Below are 27,572 nucleotides of genomic sequence, written 5' to 3'. Positions count from 1 at the left end.
CCCCGCTGAGCGCTCCGTCTCCCTGTCGCTCCCCGCTGAGCGCTCCGTCTCCCTGTCGCTCCCCGCTGAGCGCTCCGTCTCCCTGTCGCTCCCCGCTGAGCGCTCCGTCTTCCTGTCCCTCCCCGCTGAGCGCTCCGTCTCCCTGTCGCTCCCCGCTGAGCACTCCGTCTCCCTGTCGCTCCCCGCTGAGCGCTCCGTCTCCCTGTCGCTCCCCGCTGAGCGCTCCGCCTCCCGGTCCCTCCCCGCTGAGCGCTCCGTCTTCCTGTCCCTCCCCGCTGAGCGCTCCGTCTCCCTGTCGCTCCCCGCTGAGCGCTCCGTCTCCCTGTCGCTCCCCGCTGAGCGCTCCGTCTCCCTGTCGCTCCCCGCTGAGCGCTCCGTCTCCCTGTCGCTCCCCGCTGAGCACTCCGTCTCCCTGTCGCTCCCCGCTGAGCGCTCCGTCTCCCTGTCGCTCCCCGCTGAGCGCTCCGCCTCCCGGTCCCTCCCCGCTGAGCGCTCCGTCTCCCTGTCGCTCCCCGCTGAGCGCTCCGTCTCCCTGTCGCTCCCCGCTGAGCGCTCCGCCTCCCGGTCCCTCCCCGCTGAGCGCTCCGTCTTCCTGTCCCTCCCCGCTGAGCGCTCCGTCTCCCTGTTCCTCCCCGCTTTGTGTGTCATTCCCCCCTCAGCTGTACACCACGCCCTGGCTGCCCAGATCTATGTCACCATCAGTGTTGTCACACTCGTTGTCACAAGGTCTGTCATGTGCGGGGATCTCTCCCTGTGATGTCTGTTGCTGGGTGAGGTGGGAAGGTGGCGGAGTCATCTCTGTTCTCTGCAGTCCCTACGCTCACCGCCACCTTCACATCCTCCCTATAATGGGGCCCCCGGGGACTCCTCGCCCTTCATCTGACAATGAGAAAACTGCTACAAAGTGTTGTTCTGTCAGTGCTTGTTCTGTGTACAGTGCTTAGTACAGGCTGCACAGCCAGGTGTGATGGTAGGATATTACCCTGCCCCGCCTCTTGCTCAGGCCTGTCAGTAGGAGGCTGTTCCAGAGCCAGGCTTGGCTTTTTTTTTTTTATTATTGAGATTTGAGTTTATTTTTTGTTACATTTATTCACTCACCGGCCACTTTATTAGGTACACCTTGCTAGCAGCGGGTTGGACCTCCTTTTGCCTTCATTCTTGGTGGCATAGATACAACAAGGTGTTGGAAAGGTTCCTCAGAGATTTTGCTCCATAGTGACATGATAGCCAGTGCTGTATTTTGGCCTAGGCCAGCAAGGCACAGGCCTAGGGCGGCACTTTGCAGGGGGGCAGCAAAAAAGCCACCCCCCCACCTGAAACTCTATTGGCTACTGGTTGCTGGAGCCGCCTCTCTCACCCCCCCTCTCACCTCCCTCTCTCTCTCTCTCACCCCCTCTCTCGTTCTCTCTCACCCCTCTCTCTCTCACTTACTCACTCCCCTCTCTCTCTCTCTCTCTCTCTCACCCCCTTTATCTCTCTCATCCCCCCTCTCTATCTCTTTTACCCCTCCCCTCTCTCTCTCTCTCACCCTTGCCCTCACCCTCACCTCTCTCTCACCCCTCTATCTCTCTCTCTCACTCCCTCTCTCTTTCTCTCTCACCCCCTCTCTCTCACCCCCTCTTCTCTCTCTCTTTCTCTATCTCATCCCCCCTCTCACTCATCCCCCTCTCTCTCTCTCTTTCACCCCCTGGCTCTCTCATCCCCCTCTCTCTCCCCACCCCCCCCCCTCACCCACCCCCTCTCTCTCTCACCCCCTCGCTCTCTCACCCCCTCTCTCTTTCCCTCCCTCACCCACCCCCTCTTCTCTCTCTCTTTCTCTCTCTCATCCCCCCCATCCCCCCTCTCTCTCACCCCCTCTTCTCTCTCTCGTCCCCCCTCTCTCTCTCATCCCCTCTCTCTCTCTTTCACCCCCTCTCACCCCCCTCTCGCGAGATCTCAGAGGTTCATGCAGGGACTTGTAGTCCTTCAATTTTGGAGGGAGTCGTTAAAAAGGAAGGAGTGGGGCAAATTTACATAGGAGGGGGAGGGGGGACACCCAATTTTAGTCTTGCCTAGGGCAGCACAAAACCAAGATACACCACTGATGATCGCATCATGCAGTTGCTGCAGATTTGTCGGCTGCACATCCATGATGCCAATCTCCCGTTCCACCACATCCCAAAGGTGCTCTATTGGATGAGATGTGGTGAGTGTGGAAGCCATTGGAGGACAGTGACCTCATTGTCATGGTGAAGAAACCAGTGGGGAGATGATTGGAGCTTTGTGACATGGTGCATTATCCTGCTGGAAGGAGCCATCAGAAGATGGGGACACTGTAGTCATATAGGGATGGACATGGTCAGCAACAATACTCAGGTAGGCCGTGGGGTGTAAACCATGCTCAGTTGGTACTAAGGGGCCCAAAGTACCAAGAAAATACCCCCCACACTAGAGCTGCACGATTCTGGATAAAATGAGAATCGCAATTTTTTTGCTTAGAATAAAGATCACGATTCTTGGCGTGACATTATTTTTTACATTATACAAAACAATTGGGCTAACTTTACTGTTTAGTTTTTTTAAATTAATGAAAGTGTATTTTTTCCCCAAAAAACTGCGTTTAAAAGACTTCTGCGCAAATAAAGTGTGACATAAAAGATTGCAACGATCGCCATTTAATTCTCTAGGGTCTCTGCTAAAAAAAAATCTATAAAATATTTGGGCGTTCTAAGTGGTTTTCTAGCAAAAAAAAAAATACAGATTTTAACTTGTAAGCAACAAATGTCTTTAAGTGTCGGTTCACACGTGCGGCTGCGGCGATCGCATGTAATGTCGGAGCGCACTGCTCCTTCATTACATGCGATCGGCTGTGCGGTGCGAGTTCAGCCATACACTTTGTATGGCTAAATTCGCACCTGCAGCAAAGACCCACATCAGGATTGGATCACACAGTGGTTCACACTTGTGCAATCTGATCCTGTGCGAACTGTAAGATCGCACTGCGATATGCGATCAAACTGGGGGTGTCGTTAAAATTTCATTGACACCCCCAGCGTATCACATATGGCAGTGTGAACTGCCGGGGGTGCGTTTGCGATGCGGGAACAGGCTGCGAATTCGCAGCCTTCCCGCATCGTATAAGTGTGAACCGGCACTAAGAGGTTAAACTGCTCTCATTTACAGACGAAGTTCATTCCTTTGATTTAAAAGAAGGAAATGATACATTGTAATACATTGTGTTTATAGTTATCTAGCAGCCTTAACAATGTTGATAAACATTTGCTGGAGGCTCTTTTTTTTTTACTTTTTTTGACAGCAGAGAACGGCTATGTGGCTGCATTCACATGTCAGCTTATAATCGCGGGCAGAACCGCCGCGGTTCCGCCCGCGATTCGGAGATTTATTGCAAATCGCGGGACGCCTAGCGTTGCCCGTTGATTTGCAATAGCCCCCCAAACGCCGAGCGATGTTGCCGCGATTTACGCCCGCCGAATCGCGGCAACATCGCGCAAACAAAATTGTGGGACGCAATACGCTCCAAAGAAGCTCTTGTACTTTTTTGGAGCGTATTGCGTCCCGCGATTTTGTTTGCGCGATGTTGCCGCGATTCGGCGGGCGTAAATCGCGGCAACATCGCTCGGCGTTTGGGGGGCTATTGCAAATCAATGGGCAACGCTAGGCGTCCCGCGATTTGCAATAAATCTCCGAATCGCGGGCGGAACCGCGGCAGTTCTGCCCGCCATTTTAAGCTGACATGTGAATGCAGCCTACATGAATCGAGGACATGCCGTTTTAAAGCAGTGTCTCCCCCCCCCCCCCCCCCCCCCCCACACAAAAATTAAGTCAGCAGCTACATACACTGTACACATACTGTAGCTGCTGACTTTTAATACAGACTTACCTGTCCTGGAGTCCAGCAATGTCGGCACCGCAGCCGATGTTTCCATCAGCTGTCGGGTGCTGCCGCCGCCATTGCTGGTCAGGCAACCCGGCAGTGAAGCCTTACGGCTTCATGGGCTGGTCCCTACTGCGCATGCGCGAAGCGCGGTGCACATTCGGATTGGCTCAGCGGCGGATGGCAGGAGGAGGGGGGGTCCTCACCTCGCGGGAAGAGGGGAAGGGTACCTGTCAAAAACAGGTACCCGTTCCCCACTCCCCCAGGAAAGGTGCCAAATGTAGCACCGGAGTGGGGGAGGAAGCAAATGAGCGGAAGTTCCACATTTGGGTGGAACTCTGCTTTAAGGTGGGGGTGGGGGCAGGGGGGGTGTGAGGTGAATCGAGATTGTGTTTTTTTTTTTGTAACGATTAATCGTGCAGCTCTACCCCACACCATTACACCACCAGCCTGAACTGGTGATACAAGGCACAATGGATCCATGCACCAAATTCTGACCCTACCATCTGAATGTCGCAGCTGAAATCCAAACTCCTCAGACCAGGCAACGTTTTTTCCAATCTTCTATTCTCCAATTTTGGTGATCCTGTGCGATTTGTAGCCTTGGTTTCATGTTCTTAGCTGACAGGAGTGGCACCCAGGGTGGTCTTCTGCTGCTTCAAGGTTCCATGTGCTGTGCATTCAGTGATGGTATTCTGCAAACGTTGGATGCAACAAGTGTTTTTTTTTTACTTACTGTTGCCTATCCTCAGTGCTGGGAACTGGGAGTCTTGTCTTCTGATCAGCATATGGAACAACATATTGTTTCATATGTTGATCAATATGAGTGTACAACATACAAGCTGTACACTCACTACTTTACATTGTAGCAGGGGCGTAACTACAGGGGTTGCAGGGGGTGCAATTGCAACCGGGCCCCATGCTCCAGGGGGCCTGCGTGGCTCCCCTGTACACCTGGATAGGAGGGGCGGCGGGGGCAGTATGTAGAGAAATCACTGTCCTCCTTTTTCCTCCTGTAGCTGCAGGAGAAAAATGGAGGAGATTGGTTCTTCTGTGTGCTGCCCCCGCCACTCCTCCTATCCAGTTCACTTGTGTTCTGCTGTCTTTGCAGGACTTGTGAAAGGGTCCCGCTGCCGGACCGTAATAAAGGGTCCAAAGATCAGTGGGAAGAGCCCCAGGCTTGAAGGGAAGGGCCCCGGCCAGGGGTCCGGGGGGCCCTTCATGGTTTCTTGCACCGGGGCCCTGAAGGTTCTAGTTACGCCTCTGCATTGTAGCAAAGTGCAATTTCTTCAGTGTTGTCACATGAAAAGATAGAATAAAATATTTACAAAAATGGGAGGGGTGTACTTACTTTTGTTAAGATTCTGTAGGTATTTTTTAAGGGGAACCTCCCAAACGAAATGATAAAGCCATTGGGTCTGGAATGAAATTGGTGGTTTGCTCTGGCATTTATGGCTCCTCAGTGGCCAGTTTGATCGGCTCGGTTCTGATGGAGGTGCTTTGAAGTGTTCAGTATTTGGCAGCTTTGTAGAGTTTGGTACTTTGTTAGCCATCAATTAATGCAAAAAGTTTGGCATGATAAAACTTAAGTGATTAAAGACGTCGGTCTTTGCCCAGCAGCACCACAGTCTGTTTTCATGTGTTGTATCCGTATGCCTTGCTGTAACCCGTCCACCTCCCCACACTTCTCTATATACTCTCTATATACTTTTATAGTGTTATTTGCTCTATGTGCTGCGACAATTCTGGAATTGAATTATCATTTAAATGCCATTTTACCTGTTTGTGCTCGAAATACTATTTGCATTCATTTTCACCATCCGAGACCATTGTGCATCTCGGTTTATGTCTCTGTTTTTGTCTATCTTTGTACGATGCAGCTTTTTGCTCAATAAAGAAATTATATAAAATGATTAAAGATGCGAGCTTTCAGGATGCCTTAGATCTTGTGAAATTATTTTGTAGCGGGATGAGTGCAGGGGACCTGAACAGGCTTTTTTACCTGGAAGTGTCATGTGATTATTGTATTTGCTTCTCAACAATATATATATATTTTTTTAATTTCAGATAAAAACTTTGATGATGAGGATTCAGTTGATGGAAACAGACCTTCATCAGCGAGCTCTACTGCGTCATCCAAAGCACCTCCCTCTGCTCGCAAACCGGTAGCCATGGGGACAGCTCGGAGACCGGGACCATCTGCAGTGGCCGCCAAGCCAGGAGGTGAGTTTTTAGAGAACTTTGTTGAGCATATGGCATTTAGGGCTCTTTCACGTTGGAGCGATAGGTCAAATCGCCCGACAAGTCGCACCCTGTTGCTGGCAATTGCACTGTTTGAATCGGTGCAATGCCAACTTTGCGGTAGTGATTGACCGATATCGTTTTTTTTAGTACCGATATTTTGGTCATCGGATATCGGTATCGGCCTATATTTTCGGACATTTAAAAAAAAAATGTTACTTTTTATTTTTCACAGGTACTCTGGTGGAGGGATCTGGATGTCCAAAAGACCCCAAACCCCTCCTCTGCCCTTAAAAGCATTCAAACGCCAAGTTTGGATGTTTTGAAAGCTCGCATTTTTTCTTAAATTGGCGCCAAGTACCCGGAAGTGATGTCATGACATCACTTCCGGGTTTTTTACATAGAGACCTGATCAGAGCCGAATGCGGCTTTGATCGGGTCTTCTCTTCGGTGGCCGTGCAGGTAGGATGCCCGGTGTAACGTTAGAATTCCATACCCTCGTCACTTCCTGTCCGAAACAGCTAAGCAGCGTAACAGTGTGCATGCCGGCTCCGTGATCCGCTGTTATATTTATTAGCCGAGAGCAGGGAAGTGACAGGGGAAGGAGCGGAGATGATTAATGTTGCAGAGGAGCTGTTTTAATGTAATGGCGGCAAGTGTAACTACCGTGAGAAATCCATACCCTCCGTAGGTGCACCGGAAGTGACGAGGGTATGGTTTTCTCACGGGTATGGTTTTTTCACGGAACACCGGGTCTCCCGGTGGGACAGGAGACCCGGCGAGCCGTGGAAGGCGGCGGGAGGAGTGGGGGCGTCCCCTCCTGCTCCTTGTAATGACAGCCGAGCGGCTTTTCTGCCACATCGGTTGTTATTACAAGACAGCCGACCGTTGGCTATGGATGCCGGTACCGGGGTGATGCGTCTAGCTGCAGGCATCACTCCGTTACAGCACTTTCCCGAGATATCGGTAACCTCAGGGGCCGATTACGATATATCGGGGAAAGTGCATATCGGCATTGCTGATAATCGGTCAATCCCTACTTTGCGGTGTCGCACTGAGACCCGGGCAAGCCGTGGAAGGCAGCGGGAGGGGGGGACGTCCCCTCCTGCTCCTTGTAATGACAGCCAAGCGGCTTCTCAGCCGCATCAGTTGTCATTACAAGACAGCCAACCGTCAGCTATGGACACCGGTACCGAGGTGATATCGGTAACCTCAGGGGCTTTGCCGATAATCGGTCGATCCCTTCTTTGCGGTGCCGCACTGATTTGAAAAAGTGGTACCTGCCCTACTTTTACAGCACTTTCCCGAAATATCGGTAACCTCCGGGGCTGATATCGATATATCGGGGAAAGTGCATATTGGCCCCCGATAATAGGTCGATCTCTACTTTGTGGTGTCGCACCGATTTGAAAAAGTAGTTCCTGCACTACTTTTGGCAATGTCAGATGCGACTTGCATAGACCTCTGTGCATGAAGCCGCACAGATGTATTCCACGCTGTGCCCCGAAGTCGCACTGACAGTCGCAATTTCAGGTAAATTTGCATGATTTCAAAGCTGCAGTCAATGTGAACAAGGGCTCAGGGCTCTTTCACATGGGCTGACTAAGTCCATTTAGCATATTTCCTCCACCCAGGTGTTATGGTGCTGTTATAAACACGGGTACAGCATGCAGAGGTATGCAAAAAATATAGTACAATGATAGTTTTGCATGTCTCCTTCATAAATACAAATGAAGAGATCATATTATAGATCCTAATGCAGAGTGCTCCCCCCCATATAGAATACCAGACTATGATGTAACAGCCAGTTGAGATTGTAGAATGACACCATGTATCCCATATTTTGGGGGATCCTCAGAGGACATGGTTCCAGTTCCCGTAAATCTTTTTGTAGGGAGGATTTGGTTAAACATATCCACTGAGCAGTCACGGGTGGGAATTGCCACATCTATTTAAGTGCTGTCGTAGAGGAATACGTTTAACATGAGTATAGCCGCATGGTATCCTTGAAGTCTGGACTGCATCCATGATCCCTGGATAGTTTGTTCTTGTTTTCCTGGCTGACATTGAGGTGAATTATAATTTTCTGGGATAAAGCGACCTTTATGTGCCTTCTGATAATTTTTCAGCACTCTCTGGCTTCGTGATGATGCCTTGAAGATGTAATTTGGCTTCTTCCAGGAGAAATCAATATCCGCTACAAGAAAGTGCTGGAATACGCCTTCCTCTTCTCCCTTTCATTGTATTGATCAATAGTGGCTTGTGCATTTCTTATAGCAGAGCGTTCATTGAACAGATGAATAACCATAAAACACTTTCACACGTGGGATTGGAGCACATTCACATCACTTGTTTAGAACAATAGACGTAATAGGTGGCCAATTGGCGGGCAGTTCAGAAGTAGACATTCTGATACTTCATGGTGAGAGATAGGAGTCACCCCAATTACATGGAGGTTCTAGGGTGATCGGGGACTCATGGTTTGTCACTCCTATATTCTACAGTCCTTAAAGATGAATTTCAGGAATACAACCACTTTGTCAAAAGTGAAGGCACCCTATGAGTTAAGTCCAAGGAGCTGCATGACATCTCCTGGGCTTATCTCTATTATTTATATTTGATAGGTTTATTGTGCTCTGCTGGAGAGAGACTCCTTGGATCTGAGAGGAGAGAAACAGAGCAGCTGTGCCCACCGCTCTCCTATGCTGCACATTCACAGGAGCCTTTGTAATTTGTCGGGGTTGGTGCAAGGATTTTTGTCTACACAGACGAAGGTGCGTTTTGCCACACACACACCCTGCCACCTCCAGGGTCCAGGACCACTCTGCATACTGAGTGCAGTGTTTACCCCAATTACATGGAGGTTCTAGGGTGATCGGGGACTCATGGTTTGTCACTCCTATATTCTACAGTCCTTAAAGATGAATTTCAGGAATACAGCCACTTTGTCAAAAGTAAAGGCACACTATGAGTTAAGTCCAAGGAGCTGCATGACATCTCCTGGGCTTATCTCTATTATTTATATTTGATAGGTTTATTGCTCTGGCGGAGAGAGACTCCTTGGATCTGAGAGGAGAGAAACAGAGCAGCTGTGCCCACCGCTCTCCTATGCTGCATATTCACAGGAGCCTTTGTAATTTGTCAGGGTTGGTGCAAGGATTTTTGTCTAGTGTGGCAAAATGACGAAGGTGCATTTTGCCACACTCACACTCACACACACACCCTCCAGGGTCCAGGACCACTCTGCATACAGAGTGCAGTGTTTAGGAGTGCGCTTTGTGTAGACTGCTACTTGCCACCCAATTCATGCCACCCACTCTATGCTCCAGGAAAGTGTCTGATATTACTATTTTTACCAAGCTGCCTATTAAACCATACCCCTTTGCAGGTGACATTGTAACCCCTCCCGGGGAGAGAGATTGTGGAAGCTGTCCAGATATTGGATTGAGGATAGTAGTGTCCAGGAAGCTATTCAGGAAGGAGTTTGCCAATAATGGTTGACCAATGCTGATTCTACTACCTCGCTGGCGACATGGGATGCCTTCAAGGCTTGGACTCGAGGACATTATATATCCCGTGACCGACCTATGTGATGTCAGCAGAGACTTCAGACCCCTCTCTGATGAAAACGGGTCACAGGAGTGCAAAATAGACTGCACTCCTGTGATCCATAGGAGATGTACAGCCAAATAAGCTTTGTACACTACAAACCGCGCAAAAAAAAAAAAAAATTCAGAGATGATCAAATACCACCAAAAAAGAGCTCTTTTTATGTCCGTGTGCATTTGATTTAAATCAAGTAGATTTATATTGCAATTTAAATCCCTAGTAAAAAGGCTTGAAAATCAGATTTAATTTAAAAACATCCGATTTTTTTTTTTTTTTTTTTTTTTTTTTTAAATCATTGGTTTTTATCCACCCTGATTCGTGGGGAAGAAATGACACAAATTTTATTTGTGTACAGCATTGCATGACCGCACAACTGTGTCAGTTAAAGTAACACAGTGCTGCATCGCAAAAAAAAAAAAAAATGACCTGGTCATGAAAGACGGTAAACCGTCCGGAGGTCAAGTGGTTAAAACCATTCTAAGAAATACTTTTTTTTTTTTTCAGTTTGGGGTTTAATAAAGTGCATATCTAATGCTGCTGTATGTACATTCTTTCATTCTCATTTCTGTTATATCTTCCAAATTCTAGGAGCAGCGAAGGAAGGTGCTGGGGGTTTGGATGAGGAGGACTTTATCAGAGCATTTGAAGATGTTCCAACAGTACAGGTAATACAGCAAAGCTTTTTTTTCTTCTTCTTTATATTTACAGGCATTTATATAGCGTCAACCATTTACGCAGAGCTTAACATTCACATCAATACCTGACTGCCAGGAGCCTACATTCTATGGCACATGCATACCTAGACGCACACACATACCAGGGTCAGTTGTTTAAACAGGAGCCAGTTAAAGCTGTAGTAAACTCTCTTTAATCATTTTTAACTACAGGTAAGCTTATAATAAAGCTTACCTGTAGGTAAAATAAATATCTCCTCAACAGTGTACATTTTTAGGAGATATTCTAGTGAGCAGCAGCCGGTGACCTCACCTGTGCAATGCATACGCTCTTCAGGAACGGCATACCTGTACTGTTCCTTTTAGAGTTGTGTGCCACGCCTGAGACTTCTTTGTGCATGCGTGGGAATGACGTCATCGTGCCTCAGCCAATCAAGCTGCAGCAGCCCATGAACCTGGAAGGAAGACAAGGTGAAGACTGAAGCCTGTGCAGCAGTAGCAGGAGGGCTTTGTTTCAAGGTAAGTCTCTCACAATGTTGATATTGCCTTGCAGGAAGGAACTTTTATTTTTTTCTTTTATTTATTTATGAGTTTACTATCACTTTACCTACCTGCGTGTCTTTATCAATCGCTTTAGAATGGCAGCAACTGAAAAATGAAGATTTTCTTTTATAAGACAGTTTCTGTATTCTTGATAAAACACAGTATTGTAGGATCCTATCATTTAAAGTTTAATTCAACTTTTGGTTTAAATATGCTAAATCAGGGTTTCTCAACCAGGGTTCCATAGAACTCTAGGGTTCCTGCAGAGGAAGCTAGGGGGTACCTTGAGCAATGAGCAGTTTCTGCCTCCCAGATAAGTTCCCACTGACACCATTGATCTTTTTAGCTCACTATAAGGGGGGAATTCTTCCCTATGACCACAAGTGTGAGGATCATTCTTCCCACTGACCATCACACTTATGTATCATGAGTTGTAGAGATGGTCATTTTTATCAGGGGTTCCCCGAGACCGGAAAGTTATTTCAGGGGTTCCTCTGTGTTGAAAAGGTTGAGAAATGCTGCGATAAATACATTACAGGTGCATCAAAACTAATTGGGCCCAATGAGCTGCTGTTTTCCTGACCGTTTTCTGGTGCACTTAAAACAGAACTAACCTGTATTTGAAAACGTTAATTAACTTTTATTAGTCAGAGAAAACTTCCACATCCATCCATGTCTCCATTCTTTATTTTGTTGAGATATCACTGTGAAAAGCAACCTCCAAGCATTTCTATCCGTGGATTTTATCTGCCTTAAGCTCATGCATGCAGGCAGGAGGGTTTGCTTAGCTGAGGAAGCCTCTCCTCCCTTAAAGACTCCTGAGATGTATGATGACATTGTGGCCTAGGCCAGAAACCATAAAGAGACTGAAGAAATGGTAAAAAAAAAATGTTTAAAGCGGTAGTATACTCAGACCTTTTTTTCTCAATTTCAATTTAAAGCCTGTAATAAGTCATTGTTAATAGCATAGCCTGTAAAGCAAATGATAAAAAATCATCCTTACATCTCTTATTGATCCCGTTCTGCGGCGTTTTTGTTCATGTATAGCGCCGCCATCCTTACTGTTGTTTCCCTGTTCTTCTCTGTCATGTATTTCCGCCCTCAGTGTTCGGTCTGTTCAGAAATCCCGCACATGCGCACTAGCCGCAGTTTCTCCTCTTATCTTGGGCTCTCTCCACTATCACTCCCCTGTGAAGTTGCAAGTCACATGGGGCAGTGAAGGAATGCCTGAATGGGGACGGAAGGAGTCTCGCGAGAGCACGGGGCTGACGTCTAGTAAAGGAAATGACGCAGCCCTGGTGTGAGACCCTGCTATTCCGGCAGCAGCGATAACTTGCCGGAAAATCTGGATGAACGGAGCATGCGCGGGTGACGTCATTAGAAATTACAAGCAAAATATCTAAGGAACGGAAAAAGTGAGTGGCAGAGGATAAAGGTAAAAATATTATATGCACACATACGATTTTAAATATGTAGAGTACAATAAATGAGTATACTACCTCTTTAAAACAAGTAAATATAATTTACCTTCTTATCTATTTAATAATCTAGCCGCATAGGGATTACACATAGTTAATGTTGATTGAAAGAGATTAGTCCTGCTTTAACATGTTGCAAATAAACAGCATGGTGCACCTATATTAAGGAGGATTTGTGACGTGTGCCATAAACTGTAAAACTGCTAATTGCAATTTGGCACAGTTCCTGTAGTGTATAAATATCTGCACTACAATGTAGTGCAGATATCAGTCGCAAATCTGCGCCTGGTCTGACCAGTCAAAGATCGGCACGCTGTGCTGCCTCCCCGTGATAAATTTCTATACAGATGCTTTGTAGAGGAAGGCTGAGCCTGGAGGAGCTGCCTGCTGAGCAGAGAGGCGTAGGCAGCTGGCCGGTTCCCTGTGACGAGTGTCCGGGCAGCAAGGCCGGTTCCCTGTGACGAGTGTCCGGGCAGCAAGGCCGGTTCCCTGTGTCCGGGCAGCAAGGCCGGTTCCCTGTGTCCGGGCAGCAAGGCCGGTTCCCTGTGTCCGGGCAGCAAGGCCGGTTCCCTGTGTCAGGGCAGCAAGGCCGGTTCCCTGTGTCCGGGCAGCAAGGCCGGTTCCCTGTGTCCGGGCAGCAAGGCCGGTTCCCTGTGTCCGGGCAGCAAGGCCGGTTCCCTGTGTCCGGGCAGCAAGGCCGGTTCCCTGTGTCCGGGCAGCAAGGCCGGTTCCCTGTGTCCGGGCAGCAAGGCCGGTTCCCTGTGTCCGGGCAGCAAGGCCGGTTCCCTGTGTCCGGGCAGCAAGGCCGGTTCCCTGTGTCCGGGCAGCAAGGCCGGTTCCCTGTGTCCGGGCAGCAAGGCCGGTTCCCTGTGTCCGGGCAGCAAGGCCGGTTCCCTGTGTCCGGGCAGCAAGGCCGGTTCCCTGTGTCCGGGCAGCAAGGCCGGTTCCCTGTGTCCGGGCAGCAAGGCCGGTTCCCTGTGTCCGGGCAGCAAGGCCGGTTCCCTGTGTCCGGGCAGCAAGGCCGGTTCCCTGTGTCCGGGCAGCAAGGCCGGTTCCCTGTGTCCGGGCAGCAAGGCCGGTTCCCTGTGTCCGGGCAGCAAGGCCGGTTCCCTGTGTCCGGGCAGCAAGGCCGGTTCCCTGTGTCCGGGCAGCAAGGCCGGTTCCCTGTGTCCGGGCAGCAAGGCCGGTTCCCTGTGTCCGGGCAGCAAGGCCGGTTCCCTGTGTCCGGGCAGCAAGGCCGGTTCCCTGTGTCCGGGCAGCAAGGCCGGTTCCCTGTGTCGAGTGTCCGGGCAGCAAGGCCGGTTACCTGTGTCGAGTGTCCGGGCAGCAAGGCCGGTTACCTGTGTCGAGTGTCCGGGCAGCAAGGCCGGTTACCTGTGTCGAGTGTCCGGGCAGCAAGGCCGGTTACCTGTGTCGAGTGTCAGGGCTGTCGGGCCGGTTACCTGTGACGAGTGTCAGGGCAGCCGGGCCGGTTCCCTGTGACGAGTGTCCGGGCAGCCGGGCCGGTTCCCTGTGACGAGTGTCCGGGCAGCCGGGCCGGTTCCCTGTGACGAGTGTCCGGGCAGCCGGGCCGGTTCCCTGTGACGAGTGTCCGGGCAGCCGGGCCGGTTCCCTGTGACGAGTGTCCGGGCAGCCGGGCCGGTTCCCTGTGACGAGTGTCCGGGCAGCCGGGCCGGTTCCCTGTGACGAGTGTCCGGGCTGTCGGGCCGGTTCCCTGTGACGAGTGTCCGGGCTGCCGGGCCGGTTCCCTGTGACGAGTGTCCGGGCTGCCGGGCCGGTTCCCTGTGACGAGTGTCCGGGCTGCCGGGCCGGTTCCCTGTGACGAGTGTCCGGGCTGTCGGGCCGGTTCCCTGTGACGAGTGTCCGGGCTGTCGGGCCGGTTTCCTGTGACGAGTGTCCGGGCTGTCGGGCCGGTTCCCTGTGACGAGTGTCCGGGCAGCCGGCCGGTTCCCTGTGACGAGTGTCCGGGCAGGAATTTCCTATACTGATTGGTCAAAATACCTGATTTTGCAATGCCTTGTTGTGGTATAAAACATTAATATTTGTGGAAACACGTACCTATTATAATTTGTTTCTTTTCTAGATCTATTCCAGTAGAGACTTAGAGGAATCCCTAAATAAAATTCGGGAAATACTGTCAGATGATAAGCATGACTGGGAGCAGAGGATTACTGCGGTAAGGAGCACCTTTCCTTCTATTACAAATACCTGATATGTCTACTTGTTTTTTGTAGAGCTGGAAGATATTGGGGCAGAATAAAAAACTTCAGAGGGGTTGTAAGGGGTCCTACATTCTATGGGTAATTAGAGACCCTGACACCTTACCTATGCAGAGGACAAAGTGACCGGGTCATCTTTACAGACCCCCTCCTAATGCGGTCAATGCATTAGGGTTAAAAAAAAACACAGACTTTAGAACCACATTAATTGGGCGATATCATCCCTCACTAATGTAACATTATCTGCAAGGAAAAGGAATGTTTGGGACTTTAAATGAGGCATATGACACCATGTCATAAGTCGTTTGGGACTTAAAATGAGGTGCGTAACTGACAGTTGGTAAATAATATTACATATGAACCTTGTATTCATGTACAGAAAAAAGATAAAAATGTTAAGAACAGGTATTTTATTTGCTTCATTGGCAGATTGTAGAAAATGATACATCATGATTGCAGCAATTCATATGGTAAAACACATACATCAATACAATTGAACCATTGCACACTAACGTGGGGATATAGGGTTAGGAGCTGATTGCGTGAAAGTTAACAGTAAAGGCTCGTACAAATTATAAGAAAATCGAGCAAAGAATTTTCCTACGATTTTTGTATAGTGTGTACAGAACTTTCTACAGACGATTCAGAATTTTCGCACGATTTTCGTATAGTGTGTACAGAACTTCTACAGACGATTCAGAATTTTCGCACGATTTTCGTATAGCGTGTACAGAAATTTCAACAGACGATTCAGAATTTTCGCACGATTTTCGTATAGCGTGTACAGAACTTTCTACAGACGATTCAGAATTTTCGCACGATTTTCGTATAGCGTGTACAGAACTTTATACAGACGATTCAGAATTTTCGCACGATTTTTGTATAGTGTGTACAGAACTTTCTACAGACGATTCAGAATTTTCATACGATTTTCGTATAGTGTGTACAGAACTTTCTACAGACGATTCAGAATTTTCATATGCTGTGTACAGAACTTTCTACAGACGATTCAGTTTTTTCGTACGATTTTCGTATAGTGTGTACAGAACTTTCTACGGACGATTCAGAATTTTCCTCCAAAAATTCTTGAAGGGATAAACTCCAAAAATGTTTTCGTATGGGGAAAAAAAACGAACGATTTTCGTTTTCATGTGTACCGTTTTTTGAAAAATCAGAAAAGAAAGACTGCGCATGATCAGAAACAATAATTAACAAGAAAAGGCCTTGTCGTGCGAGAATTTTCGTTCATCGGTTCCGATTTTCTGCGAAACAATGAGGAAAATCAGCCAATCGTTCGCCTGATCAACTTGTAGTACGCAGGCGCTGAAAATTGGCCTGGGCAGAAAGGGGGTGAAAATATAAATACCAGAAAAAAGTGCTGCGCCAAATCACTATATCAAGAAGTAACAGTTAATAAATTACATCAAACAGTGTAAAAATTCATAAATAGATCCAACAGTATACCTTCTGTATATAACAAGGAATAGGTATTCCAATTAGTGCATCAAACTGTGTGAGGAAAAAATCCATAAATTTGTCCAGCATATGGATAAATCAGTGAAGCAATCAGATAAAATATAAACAGTCTATCAATAAATAAATTAACTCCAACAGTGTCCACCTTCCGTGCTCATTAATGAAATCAAAGTTCTCCGTGTTGCACCGCCCATGCAGTCAAGCCTCTCACCTTCCAGTCGGACCCCTTTGTCAGGTTGGGCCTATCCCGTGACCATGTTTAATTGGCTGTCAGTGGTCACATGATTGGGAGCCGTTTCTGCCGGCTACTGCTCATTAACTGACCCAAGTGCTGTTATTTGCAGCTTTCTCTCTGTGCTGGGAGCGCGTTCTCCACACAGACACATCGGCGCCCCAAGATGCAATTGTGCGCCATGTGGGCGTTGAAGCCCACCCTTTTGCTGCTGCCCATGGCAAAGGGGTTAGACAGCAACTCTTAAGATGGGGGAAGGGTGGGCTTTTATGGTAGCGGGACAAGGGGAAGCTACACATCATGCCCTGTGTGCTTCTATGAATTTTTTTATTTTTTTTTTGGCTCCGTGTAGCAAGCCCACGGTCCACAACCGGTTTATATGACCGCCTTTTAGCATTACTGTAATGTAATTGTACATTAAATTATAATTCTTAGTTTCTCACTGATCATTCTCTTCTATCTATTTTCAGCTCAAAAAGGTCCGCTCCCTTCTCGTTGCCGGTGCTGCAGAATACGACACTTTCTTCCAGCACCTGCGGCTGCTCGACGGCGCCTTCAAGCTTTCCACAAAGGACCTGCGTTCCCAAGTGGTGCGAGAAGCCTGCATTACCCTGGGGTGAGTGAAGAGCAGACGTGTCCTGACAACACGGGAGATTCATCTGCTCTCTGCATGCCTGCTGTGTACACACAGAGTATACATATAATATATACAGAGATCATTGTGTTCCATTATGTGGAAATCAGTCCATATTCCTGGTAATTGTTTAACAATTAATTCTCGTTTTATATTCAGGCATCTTTCAATGGTTTTGGGGAACAAATTTGACCATGGAGCAGAAGCAATCATGCCCACTGTTTTCAATCTGGTCCCGAACAGTGCCAAAATTATGGCTACTTCTGGTGTGGTGGCAATTCGCTTAATTATCCGTGTAAGTACCGCCGCTATCTCGCCAAGTTTCCACATTGTTGTTGGGGTTTGTGTGTGAATTAGAGAGGCTCTAGAACTGGAAATGGGGAAACTGATGTAGAAGTCAGGAGTCGAATCCTTTTCAGACTTTGGGAGAAGCCGCAGACGGAACTGGTTTTATTGAATAATCTGCATGCATTTTGAGGTGAAGCTGTGCAGCCACATCTTCACTGTGCCCAAAAAGAAAGGTAAACTGGGATAAGAAAATAGAAAATTTCTACTTAAAAACCTCAAACTTGAAACATGAACAAAGCATATCTCTCTATGTTGTGTACTTGTCTCCACCCAGAGCGCTAAGTATCATTTCTGTCTTCTGCCTCCTTCCTCTGCTCTTAGCATGAGTCACTTCTGACAGTCTATGTGACACCAAGAGATAAAAGGTAATGGGGAGGGAGCTCCAGCAGATTGACAACCTCCGCTCTGTTCCTGTGTGAAAATGGGCGGAGTCCGCCCCGCCTCTTCACCCCTTCCCCTCCCTTCACCTCTTCCCCCCTTCACCCCCCTCCTCCCCTTCCCCCCTTCACCCCCCTCCTCCCCTTCCCCCCTTCACCCCCCTCCTCCCCTTCCCCCCTTCACCCCCCTCCTCCCCAATCTACCCTTTTCCCTCCCCATCTAACCTCTTCCCGCCCCATCTAACCTCTTCCCGCCCCATCTAACCTCTTCCCGCCCCATCTAACCTCTTCCCGCCCCATCTACCCTCTTCCCGCCCCATCTACCCTCTTCCCGTGCCCCATCTACCCTCTTCCCTCCCCCCCCCGCCCCATCTACCCTCTTCCCCCCCATCCACCCTATTTCTACCCCCCGGTCCACCCTATTTCTCTCAACCCCCCCCCCCCCCCCCCGATCCACCCTATTTCTCCCACCCACCCCATCCACCCTCGACCAGCCGATCCCCCGCTGAGCAGGCGGATGACAGCTCTGTCTCCGCACTGTGTGCGGAGAGGGAGGTGTCAGAGCCCCGCTGCTCTCTATGGGGGAATCGGATAAGAGCGGACCGCCTGTCCGCTCTCATCCGATCCGATCCTCTGGACGGATGGAAAATAGGGTTTCCATCTGTCCAGATTTCACGGATCGGATACGGATAGCAGCGGGTGTCAGAGGACATGTCTCCGCTGACATCTGCTGCCCCATAGGGATGCATGGAGGATCCGATCAGATCCGCCTAAAAAACTGACGGATCTGATCAGAGTTCGTGTGAAAGGGGCCTTAGGTAAGTTAGAGCTGAGCCATACTTTATCTAAGCATAGGTGGCCCTAACTCCAAACCCAGCTGTCTGTTAGATATAGTTTAGTGTCTTTTGATAGCACTGCAGTGGGTGGTTTGCTTAGACATGACAACGTTGTAGATTCATTATGACTTAATTCTAAGTTCTCTTTCCTTTGCAGCATACACATGTCCCGAGGCTTATACCGATCATAACAAGTAACTGCACCTCCAAGTCCGTGGCTGTGCGAAGGTTGGTGGCGTCTTATAGCTAAGCTCTTTCTGGTTGTCATTCACCGGCAGAGGAGAGAGGAGGACTGAACTCCCTCTCTTGTCGTTCACCGGCAGAGGAGAGGAGGACTGAACTCCCTCTCTGGTTGTCATTGATGTGTTGCCTCCCAGGAGGTCCATGTCCTCTCATAGGAACTCCATGCTCCTGCTGCTTCTCTGATCTTGCTCCTCTCAGTCTCTGTAGATTTACTTGCTTATTATATGTAGCTGTGGGCTGTACAGTTCTGTCAATGTGGACAAAGCCAGGCATTGTATTTAAAGGCCAAGTCCATCCAAAATTAGTATTTCAGTTATGCCAGTTCTTGGCAATTTAACATGTTATTTCTTATATCTCCTCGGGACTGCGGTGGTGAAATCTTCCTGTCTGAATTCCAAGTTCTGCCTCATTTCTGTGCTCAGTACAAAGCCAAAAGATGTCGTCTCCCCGACCCCATCACCCACCGAAATGCTTTCTCTTGAATTTCAGAATGGAGAGATAAATGTGCACTCCAGCATTAAAAGTAAAACCTTCAATATGGTTTTGTTGGAGGGAGCAGAGACAAACTACTGCAGGAAAATCTCACCATTGTGGGAGGGGCAGAGACACAAACAATCTCACCATTGTGGGAGGGGCAGAGACACAAACAATCTCACCATTGTGGGAGGGGCAGAGACACAAACAATCTCACCATTGTGGGAGGGGCAGAGACACAAACAATCTCACCATTGTGGGAGGGGCAGATACCCAAACTACTGCAGGAAATCACATCATTGTGGGAGGGGCAGAGACACAAACTACTGCAGGAAACCTCACCATTGTGGGAGGGGCAGAGACACAAACTACTGCAGGAAAATCTCACCATTGTGGGAGGGGCAGAGACACAAACTACTGCAGGAAATCTCCCCATTGTGGGAGGGGCAGAGACAAACTACTGCAGGAAAATCTCACCATTGTGGGAGGGGCAGAGATAAAAACTACTGCAAGGAAATCTCACCATTGTGGGAGGGGCAGAGACACAAACTACTGCAGGGAAATCTCCTCATTGTGGGAGGGGCAGAGACCCAAACTACTGCAGGAAATCACATCATTGTGGGAGGGGCAGAGACACAATCTATCTCACCATTGTGGGAGGGGCAGAGACACAAACTACTGCAGGAAATCACACCATTGTGGGAGGGGCAGAGACCCAAACTACTGCAGGAAATCACATCATTGTGGGAGGGGCAGAGACGCAATCTATCTCACCATTGTGGGAGAGGCAGAGACACAAACTACTGCAGGAAATCACACCATTGTGGGAGACGCAGAGACGCAAACAATCTCACCATTGTGGGAGGGGCAGAAACCCAAACTACTGCAGGAAATCTCACCATTGTGGGAGGGTCAGAGAGAAACTACGGCAGAGAAATCTCACCATTGTGGGAGGGCCAGAGACGCAAATTACTGCAAGGTCCCACTATTGTGGGAGGGGCAGAGACAGAAACTACTGCAGGCAGATCTCCCTTTTGTGGGAGGGGCAGAGACAGAAACTACTGCAGGCAGATCTCCCTTTTGTGGGAGGGGCAGAAACAAAAACTACTGCAGGAAAATCGTACCATTGTGGGAGGGGCAGGGACACAAGCTACTGTGGAGAAATTTCACCCTTGTTGGAGGGGCAGAGATGCAGACTGCTGAAAGAAAATCCCATCATTATGGAAGAAACAGAAACTACTGCAGGGAAACCTCACCATCCCGCAAGGAAATATATTAAAACTACATTTGTACAAACCTTCTAGTTATTGCCCTTTTAATTATTTTCCCCTTATTGAGGAAGGTCTTTAGGAGAGGCAGCTCTATCTGATTAATAAGACAAGGTAATTTGCACCTAGTTATTGAGTCCAGGATGAAATTAGACATATTTGAGCTTTGTTTTTGAAAATAAAAAATCAGAATAAAAGGGCAATCAGATGTAGAAGTTGAAATAGGAGCTGGTGGTGTGGTAACCATGCCTAAAGGAAGCATGTATACAGGATATGGTTGTGACCGGTACGTTCTGTCACACTTTATATGGGGATTGGCCTTGTCATGGACACGCCCTTTCTACTCCTCTAACTGCATGTTTGCATGACAAACTCCAGAACACATCCTCTGGGTCATTGTTGATGACAAACCATCCTGTATTTCCCCCTTGTTACAGATGGTGCATGACAGGAGCATGCGCAGTATGCAGACCGGTTCCGGCATTAGCTACACCCGCACACTGCAGAACTTAGGATATCGGGGGTGTATTCTGGCTGGTCTTTCAGTGATACTTGCCCCATGGTCCATTCCTTCCTCTGCCTGGATCACTTGCTGGTTCCCATTGGGGGCCCATGATTGTGGAGCATTTACTTCATAGGAGTTCAAATTACTGAACATACACACATCTCTAAATATTCCTAAATCAGGGGTCCCAAAAGCTTATATTTAGTTTTAATTTTTGTTGCACTAAAGCAGTTCTTCAAACTATGGCCCTTTAGTTGCTCGGAACTACAACTCCCATCATGCCTGGTCATGTCTGTGAATGTCAGAGTTTTACAACGCCTCATGGGATGTGTAGTTCCGCAACAGTTGGAGGGGCCGTAGTGTGAGGATCCCTGCGACTAGAGTTTTTTGCATTTAGTTATTGAGTTGTGAATTACACCAGCCATAGGCGCTCCGGTCTGTGTAGGCGATATCCCAGTCTGAATGTCACAAACGATCTCTGTGTTCTGTTTTTGCAGGCGCTGCTATGAGTTCTTGGATCTGCTCTTACAAGAATGGCAGACACATTCACTTGAAAGGTGAGAATGTGGGAAATCCGGTAACCTGTGTGCAAAGTTCAGTAGCTCCGGCTTCTGTTATAGGAAGGTGTAGTTATCGCTGATACATGACTTGGGGCGGTTGCCATTTTTGTTTAGCTTGCTGGGTAAGGTCAAGGGTGGATGAGATGCTTTCAGCTACCATTGTGTGATGTTATAGGCTTCTGGGGTGTCCCTGCATCTTTACCTACTTCAGCCCCAGAAGGTTTTACCCCCTTAATGACCAGGCCATTTTTTGCAATACAGCACTGCGTTGCTTTGACTGACAATTGCGCGGTCGTGCGACGCTGTACCCAAATAAAATTGATGTCCTTTATTTCCCTGCAAACAGAGCTTTCTTTTGGTGGTATTTGATCACCTGTGCGATTTTTAAATAATAAAATAAAACACTTTTATTTTGTACAAAGGTTACTAAACACTTACAGTAATCCAGTGAATAGTCAGCGGTTAACCACTTCTAAACTGGAAGATTTGCCCCCTTAACCACTTGCCGACCGCTCACTCGAGCTCTACTGCGGCAAAGCCATTAGTTCCCGTCCATCAACGTAGACCTACGTCGCTGGACTCCTCCCCTTGTGGGCGGTGCTCGCGCGCCACCGGAAGCTCACTCCCGCGCTGCCGGAGGCTCGCTCCCGCTGTATTCAGTCACAGCGGGAGTCGGGCCAGGGGAGGAGCGGTGGTGATCACAGCCGCTCTTCCCCGATCGTCGGGGAATCGAGTTTGGAGATCCGTCCGCTTGTGTAAACAAAGCAGGCGGATCTCCTAAGTGACAGGCAGGGACAGATTGCAGGGTTCAGCATAGCTGAACATCCGATCTGTCCCTGTGTCACTCAGTCACCTCCCCCCACACACGTCAGTAAGCACCAGGCATACATTAACCCCTCCCTCTCCAATAAAATTAACTCCTTCCCTGCCAGTGTCATTTTTACAGTAACAGTGCATATTTATAGCACTGATTACTGCAGTAATGTCACTGGTATCCCCAAAAGTGTCAAAAATGTCAGTCAAGGGTCTGATCTGTCTGCCGCAGTGTCGCAGTCCCGCAAAAAAAATCGCAGATCGCCGCCATTACTCGTTAAAAAAAAAACACCAAGAATGACAGAAATCTTTCCCTTTAGTAAACGCAATAACTTTTGCGCAAACCAATCAAAATACGCTTATTGTGATTTTTTTTTACCAAACATATGTAGCAGAAAACAAATTGGCCAAAAATTTTAAAAAATTTTAATTTTTACATTTTTTTGGGGGAATTTCATATAAAAAAATGTGAAAAATATTGTTATTTTTTCAAAATTGTCGCTCTTTTTTTTGTTTATAGCACAAAAAGTAAAAATCGCACAGGTGATAAAATACCACCAAAAGAAAGCTCTGTTTGTGGGGAAAAAAAGGATGTAAATTTCTTTTGGGTACGGCGTTGCACGACCGCGCAATTGTCAGTTAAATTCGCACAGTGCCGAATCGCAAAAAGTGGCCTGGACGTAAGACAGCAAAATCCTCCGGTGGTAAAGTGGTTAATGACCCGGCCATTTTCTGTGATTCGGCACTGCGTTAATTTAACACAAAAATTGCGCGGTCATGCGACGCTGTACCAAAATAAAATTGATGTCCTTTTTTTCTCCCAAATAGAGCTTTCTTTTGGTGGTATTTGATCACCTCGGCGATTTTTATTTCTCTTACGTCCTCTGACAGTCGCCGCCCACTCATTCATTCTGCGGAGAAGGCCAATACCCAGATGTGCAGAATGAATGAATGAGTGGGCGGTGACTGTCGGAGGACTCCGAGAAAATAATTTTACGGTAAGTTCTTACAAAAATTCTATTTTTTCCATCCGTCCAGGGGATGGGATCGGATGAGAGCGGACAGGTGGTGCGCTCTCATCTGATTCCCCATAGAGATGCATGGGGCTCTGACACCTCCCTCTCCGCACACAGAGTGGAGAGGGAGCTTTCACCTGCCTGCTCAGCGGGGGTCGGTGGATTTATCCCCTGCTGAGCAGCATGGAGTCCACCAATGGAGGCGGACCATGTGAAAGGACCCTTACAGTCACTTTAAGGTTGGGTAAACGTTCCCCTAAGAAATATAACTAAACATTGAATTTGACCAGCAGTGCTCCAATCTTTGCAAATAACTGTAAGTTGCTGAAGTTCCCAGATGGCTTGAACCCTTTGTCACTTAAGCACGTGTACTGTATAATATAAGAGAAAGCCATATGTATATGACACTCCACACAATATGGGAGAGTTTGAGGACAAGGTCCTACAAAGCTGCAGGAGAGACGGCCATCATAAGGCTCGCTTTGTCCACCTTGTGCGTTACTATCGCAACCAGCGAATAGCGGCTGAGGAATGCGGTCTGAGCCTCGTCTAGTTTCTCCTTATTTAAATGGGTGAATTAATGGCAAGGAGACAGCAGTTGATTGGCAGGCGGGATTGTCTCTGTAGACGGACAGAAGCCGCCGTTCGCTGAGATTTCCGTTCATTCTCCTAAATCTCCGTTCATTCTCCTCCAGCGGCTGTGGACTGAATAACGCTGATTTCTCTCTCCTCCAGGCACATATCAGTGTTAGCGGAAACCATCAAGAAAGGAATCCATGACGCAGATTCAGAAGCGAGGATCGTTGCACGAAAGTAAGTGGCGCTTTAATTTCTCTCTGAGATGCTTCTACTGATGTCGTGATTGGAGGGGAGAAATGTGAGCTGATTATATGTAGGGAAATGTAGGAACGGTTTATATCGGCTTTATTAGACTTTCTACAAGTAAAGAGTGGAAGATTTAATGTAATATTGTGATAAGAATTTAGGTAATTTAGGAAAAAAAAACTTATTTTCTCCTAATTTTTAGCAAAACAAATTCTTTGTTCAGCAATACTTTTTTTTTTCGATTTTACAACTACAAAGGCAAACTTTTTACAACTTTTTTTCAGCAATAATACATTTTTTTTTTTTTTGTATTTTACAACTACAAAGGCAAACTTAATTTTCACTATATTCTACTAATTGAGTTTATTAGCAGACTGGTATTCACTATTTACTTTTTGACACTTTATTCTGTGTTTAATTTTTTTTTTACCCATTCATTTGCTCATTTGGTTATTGATCATTATTTAGCGCAACTTGTACCGTTATAATTTATTTGAGTTATCTCACTCGAAGTTGCAGCTGTTTCTAGTCACTAGGTAATTTAGGAAAAAAACTTATTTTCTCCTAATTTTTAGCAAAACAAATTCTTTGTTCAGCAATAATACTTTTTTTTTTTTTTTTTTTTGTATTTTACAACTACAAAGGCAAACTTTTTACTACACAAAGGCCTCTTGCACACGATTCTCCTATTTGAGCATCTCCTTTTTCAGCCGTAATTTTTGTCTTATAAAAAAGCGCGTATTTTCGCGCGTTTGCGCATAGTCGTTTAAATTTGCGCCTCTGAATATGCAAATTTTTTTCCAGATCAACAGTATGATCGTGTGCGTTCGTTTGATCGCATTTGCGCGTATTAGGCGTAAATTACTGTCCAAAAATGCAGATTTTTCTATTTTGTTCTTACTGAATAATATGCGGCGCTCATTTACGCGGCTGTGTGCATAGGCACATTAGAATGAATGGGCTCTATTTTAGCTCATAAAAAAAAGCTGTACTGAGCATTTTTAAGCCAAGGGGCCAAAGGCAAACTTTTTACAACAATAATACTTTTGTTTTTTTGTTTGTATTTTACAGCTACAAAGGCAAACTTAATTTTCACTATATTCTACTAATTGAGTTTATTAGCAGACTGGTATTCACTATTTACTTTTTGACACTTTATTCTGTGTTTTTATTTTTTTTTACCCATTCATTTGCTCATTTGGTTATTGATCATTATTTCTCTATCGCTCATTGACAGACGTAGTCCTCGGTGATACAGCACCTTCGGGTTATGTTGCCTCCACAGGAGCAGGACTAGACAGGAAATTAAAAAGCTCTGGCCACACCCTAGGGGCAGTCCCAGAGGGTATATCCTCTCTCTCTCTCTGCCTCAGCAAATCAGTTATTTTCTGTCTAGTTAGGAGTAAGGACCTAGATACCTTGCTGGGATCTTCGGTCCTGGCAAGATTTTTTTCTTAAAAGATTTTTTAGACAGCTTTTTTTCTCCAGTGTTCCTGTGAGATCTTCAAGCAAGAAAGCTGAACTGGGCGACGGGCTGGATGTTGAGATCCGGTGGTCACCCCAGTTCAGCCTACGAGCGCGTGCAGGCCATAGCTCCGCGCTGGGTCGGCCGCGACAAAGTCCCATTAAGGGACTGACCCCGCGAGTTAAACGTCTCGCTGAAACGCCAAAGACCATGAGTCACGGCGTCCATATCGGTCGACAGCCCTCCCGCCCCGGTGGAGAGGGGTACTGTCAGGAGTTGGTGCCCGCCTGGTTCCGGTATGGTGAGTAGTATGTTCCCCCTTTTCCCCTGACGGGTCTTGTGGTGAACGCGGGCCCCTCTCTGTATGGTAAGATAGAGTCCCCCTCTATCCTATAACATGACACAGATCCCCCTACTTTGAGTGTGATTTAATGTGCAAAAAGCCAGGAGGCTTGGTTTGGGAGCTAACAATCTAATTGTATACATGTTTAAAAGATTGTAATCAGTAGCATTCTGGGAATCTTACTGTGATAAGAATAAGGTACCTACCAGTCAGAAGCCACGGACATGTAGACTGCCTTCCTAAATCAGATCTCCAGCTATAAGCAGGCCTCCCGAACGGCCATGCGGTCCGCCAGGGCCGGTACCTCCAACCACGCCAAATCCCCATGCAGAGAGAGTGTTGTGTGCCCTGCAGCACACCGCTATTCAGTACAGGCCGCCGCCATTTTTTTTGCTGGATCGCACGAGCCGCCATTTTGGCGTAGCCTCGTGTCTCCAGCATGGGGGCGGCCATGTTTGAGGTGATCCAAACACCTCGTGGAGCTAGGGGAGGCGCCGGAAGGCGTGCAGAGGGGCGGAGCCGCCTCCTTTCTTCCTGGGCAGCCAGCCAAAAGACTTCCTGTTTGTCAAGACAGCGCTGTAACCTGTTGCAGTTAAACTCTGAGCATCAAGTGGTGAGCCTGGGGGTCTATCTCTCTCTCTCTCGATCGATAGGGATCCCTAGCAGGTAACACTAAGGGGCTTTTTGTGGCGCTGGGGGTCTGGAAAAAAAAAAAAAGTTTTTTATTTTTGAATTATATTATCCAGGAAGTGACTGGAATTATCATGGACCCTGCCACACATATTCCCCCACCTGTTTCCCTCGAGGGGGCCACGGGACCCGCCGGTGCACAGAGTGTAGAGGCATTTACAGCAATTTTGGAGTCTATGGTGGCTCGGGTGGAGGCGGCCTGTCAGGGACGGGGGTCAAGGAAGCGACCCCCGCCTACCCCTATACTATCTGACACCTCTGACTCAGATTCAGAGATGGTCACTGCAGTTGCAGGTCCCTCTGCAAGGGCTGTTACCTCAGGTAAAGCTCCCTCAGACAGTGAGGAGGACGTTTCTTCTCCCGCTATAATTCAGGAAGAAGCATTGGTGGACGCACTAGTTGTGGCAGTGCAGGAAACCTTAAAACTTGAGGTTTTACCGGCAGAGGCAACTGAAACAGAGATTCCTTTTGGTACTAACAAGCCCATCAAAACGGTGAAGGTTTTTCCTGTACCCAAGTGTTTTGGTAATAAGATTAAAGGAGAATGGGAGCATTCTAAACGTACCTTTACTATTTCCAAGCGTATTGCTAGACGCTATCCGTTTGAGGAATCCATCATTAAGAAATGGACGGTACCACCAGTGGTGGATCCAACTATTTCCAGGCTGAATAAAGCCACGGTTATCCCAGTGGAGGACACTTCGTCCTTTAAGGATCCGGTGGATCGAAAGATGGAAGCAGAGTCCCGCACCATCTTCTCTCTGATAGGGTCAGCATTTAGACCAGTAATTGTTATTGGTCTAGTTTCCCAGACTCTTACGGAATGGGC

At 47.7% G+C, this 27,572-nt stretch overlaps 1 protein-coding gene across 1 annotated transcript in view; it reads left to right on the top strand.

The window, feature by feature from the left end:
* The window catches only part of CLASP1 (cytoplasmic linker associated protein 1), a 390,996-nt gene that overhangs the window by 209,450 nt on the left and 153,974 nt on the right, over positions 1-27,572 (top strand). Inside the window, exons 9-16 of the mRNA XM_082262205.1 lie at positions 5,942-6,097; positions 10,313-10,389; positions 14,503-14,595; positions 16,817-16,962; positions 17,140-17,275; positions 18,699-18,769; positions 21,529-21,588; positions 24,156-24,233. Coding sequence (XP_082118331.1) covers positions 5,942-6,097; positions 10,313-10,389; positions 14,503-14,595; positions 16,817-16,962; positions 17,140-17,275; positions 18,699-18,769; positions 21,529-21,588; positions 24,156-24,233 — 817 coding nt within the window. The remainder of the gene's footprint in view (positions 1-5,941; positions 6,098-10,312; positions 10,390-14,502; positions 14,596-16,816; positions 16,963-17,139; positions 17,276-18,698; positions 18,770-21,528; positions 21,589-24,155; positions 24,234-27,572) is intronic.

Source organism: Pelophylax lessonae (genome assembly GCF_965119305.1).
Source record: "Pelophylax lessonae genome assembly, chromosome: 6".
In the NCBI taxonomy this organism is placed as follows: Eukaryota; Metazoa; Chordata; class Amphibia; order Anura; family Ranidae; genus Pelophylax; species Pelophylax lessonae.
Note: the sequence above shows the minus strand (reverse complement) of the source record. Positions and strands in the feature narration are given on the sequence as shown.